This window comes from Arachis ipaensis, chromosome B10 (assembly GCF_000816755.2).
Source record: "Arachis ipaensis cultivar K30076 chromosome B10, Araip1.1, whole genome shotgun sequence".
NCBI classification, from domain to species: Eukaryota; Viridiplantae; Streptophyta; class Magnoliopsida; order Fabales; family Fabaceae; genus Arachis; species Arachis ipaensis.
In genome coordinates this window covers 126,404,227-126,407,683 of record NC_029794.2, presented here as the reverse complement: position 1 = coordinate 126,407,683, position 3,457 = coordinate 126,404,227, and the positions used below count along the sequence as shown (strand labels likewise).

Genomic DNA, 3,457 nt, shown 5'->3' with positions numbered 1-3,457 from the left:
GAAAGAGAGATACATTCAAAAAGTCTAAAAATAAAAAAATCATACAAGGTCCAATATTATCTTTAATAATTAATTAACATAAATATAATTAACCTATTTAATCAATACATTATTTACATGTTACATAAGACAAAATACACTATATTTTACTTGTAACATATCAAATTTTGTTTCTTCAATTATTCTCTTTCTAAATACTTCTCACACTATCTTTTTGACAATATAAACGTATACATGTAAAAGAATCTTTTTTTTTTTATATCATAAAATTCACCAAATCTATATTATGTGTGAGTGTAGTGTAGGTGAGTGGGTAATATTTAGGATTGAAGACTGTCATATAACCATATTTTAAATTCGATTTCCAATTGTAGCAAGATATGATAAAACTTATATTGTGTGTATGAGTGTAGTGTGCGAGAGTGGATAATATTTAAAATTAAAAATTGTCCAATTCATGAAAACCTATTTTTTCAGATTATTGTTTGCTAGCGTTACAAATAAATTACACTCCAATTTGAGTCTAAAACTAATTATAAAAACAACCAATTAATTTAAGCTGGTTTTATTTCAACCCTGTTTTCTCCCTATATATATTCTTAGTTTCTATGTTACTGCATGACTGATTAGCACTGTCGAGTGCCTACAATTCAACTACTAATTAGTAATTAGTTATAATTAGTATCCGTATGTTCATATATTTTAGATATAATATTTATCGATGTTCGTTTGATATGTATATTTGTTGTGTCTAATTATATTTTAATAAAAAAAATTGAATACATATAAACACATCTAAATATCATCACATATCACATGTCAATAAGTCTGGCTTGCCGCCTAACTCGGGAAATATATTTGCACATGGAATTTTTTTTATGATTATTAATTAACTTTGGCGTAATTATTAACAGTTAGTAATAATTTTAAATCTTGTACTGAACGGCATTATTATATTCTATCTATAAAAAAAAATATGAATAATGTTGTATTTATGTACATGCATGTCTTTATCATGTTATTAGCATAGTTACGTGGTTGACAATACAAGGTGCTAAGCAGTATATGTGTCCACATGCATAACCAGTTGGGGGGGCTCAGAAGTCAAGCTTACGAGCCACATGATTCTGTCTCCCATTGGCAACTAGAACAAACAAAAATTAAAAACTTCAATATTTTGTGGTCATTGCACCATTTCCGAAGCGATAGCTATTATTACGATTTATTTTCATCCTAATTCATTTATATTAAAGTCAAAATATAATTTCATTAAATAACGTGATAGTAATCATAATGGCATATTACAACTACAATTATAGTTGTAGTTGGCAATTTAAAAAGTGAGTTTAATTTGTTCGGTTTTTATTTTTATATATATTTTGTTATTACTTTTTAATGTTTTTTGTTCTTGAAATTTTATTTAAAAAAGGGGGGGAAAATAAAAATAAAATAAAATAAAAATAATATTTTATTATTTTTACTATTTATTTTTTTTTTTTTTTCGCTAAAGTTTATTTAGGTTGTGTTTCCATTTTTATAATTTTCCATTTTGAAAAGTTTTCTAAAAAAAATGAAATAACAAATGAAAACACAAAATATAATATTATTTTTCTTTTTGTTTTTTATCAGAAAATTTTAAAAATAAAGGAAAAATATCTTCTCAAACCAAACATGATCTATATCTATGTAGGTCTACAACCTAAGTGCGAAATATGATCTATATGTTAAGTAGGTTAGAGTGTGTATTATGATATTATCTCTATTTAGGAAATTTTTTAATGAGCTATTTTGTGCATTATTTATCTGTCTAAGTATTAATAAAAATAAAATAAATTTTTTTATTTTAATTAAATATTAAAAAATTAATAAAAATTAATAACTAAATATAAATAGAATTTGAGAGTTTTGATTCACAACATATATAATAAAGCTAGGTATAATTTTGCAAAATGCCCCCGTGATTTTCAAAAACCGCCATTACATGTCCGCCGCTATTTACTAGCATTTTTATAATATTACTCAATATTTAAGTGATTCACTTATCTGAACACAATATTTAAAAAAGTTAGCCTTGGAATTTATCTGCTAAACAAATATAGGTATTAACAATTTGAAAACTAGAGAGGGTTTTTTCTTGTGTCATAACTGTATACATGAATGTTAGATGTTACTTGTGCACACAGCCAACTTATAAACTATAAAAAATGGCCTCAGAACAGGAGCATTTATAGCTATTAAGTTCATAGAATTAATTGAAACCGGGTTGAAGAATGAGAACCATATAATTAAAGATTGAACTCTGCTAGAAATTTAATTTTGGTTATATAAAGATTATGATAGTATTATGTCATATCTCTTCTAATAATAGTGATATATATGCTTTGGTGTTTTTTGCACATGATGATAACACTGTTGCGTACTTAATTGTCATAATTAATCCACAATAATATTATGGGATAAAGAATTAAACAAATTTTTATAGTGAAGCATCTAAGACGGTATCCATGATATATATTGATTAATATAGAAATATTTATACACACTTCCAATGTAGGCCCAAAAAGAAAAAAGAAAACAACAGAAAAAAAAAATCTTGATTAAAAAACAGTGACATGCATGCATGATGAAGATAGTTAAATAAATTTCTCAATATTAGTCTCATCTAGAAGCCATTTCTCAAGCAAATGGAAAGGCATCAAAACTTCACCAATTTCTTCAGTCTTGCTCTCTTCTTGTTGGGAATAAATTGATTGAGAAAACTCTAATGATGAATTAGTATTATTTGAAGACTCCAAACACTCCTCACTACCAAAAACTTTTGTTCCGAAAATGCCCTCCTTGCTAGAAGCAGTGTCATTATTATTATTCTTCTTCATCCACCCTTTGAGCAACCGAGCTATGTTATCAGCATTTGAAGCATAGCTTAAAGATTGTGTTGCTTTATTATTATTATTGGATGAACAAGAATTAGAATTGGAATTGGAAGAAGAAGAACAAGATAAGGATTCAATATTAATATTATTATTATTATTGTTTTGTGGTGAGAGTGCATGAGTGAGTGCTTTCTTTGCCATGTTGATATCTGTTTGGAGCCTTCTTTCCCACTGTCCACGTGGCATAACAACCTTCTGAGATGAAAAATCATTATTGTTATTTGCCAAACAAGACCCATCTTTTTTTTCTTCTTCCAATTTCTTGCTGAGCCTTTTTTTCAGATAGGTGTTCCAATAATTTTTTATGTCATTGTCTGTTCTTTGTGGAAGGTAGGAAGCTATTGCAGCCCATCTGCACCGTAATTTTAATTAGCATGTGAAGAAATTCACATATCATCACAAATTATTTAGTCTCCTAATAATATACAGATCTTCCCAAATATTATTTAGGCAAATTCTTTCAAAAATAATTCTTTTTTCTTCACATCATATTCACTTATAGGTGAAAAAAGAATTCATTGCTT

At 26.8% G+C, this 3,457-nt stretch overlaps 1 protein-coding gene across 1 annotated transcript in view; it reads right to left on the bottom strand.

Annotated features, from left to right (window-relative positions):
- Positions 2,474-3,457, bottom strand: part of LOC107621585 (transcription factor MYB30-like) — a 3,585-nt gene continuing 2,601 nt past the window's right edge. Inside the window, exon 3 of the mRNA XM_016323619.2 lies at positions 2,474-3,285. Within this exon, the coding sequence (XP_016179105.1) occupies positions 2,634-3,285 (652 nt within the window). The 3' untranslated portion in view covers positions 2,474-2,633. The remainder of the gene's footprint in view (positions 3,286-3,457) is intronic.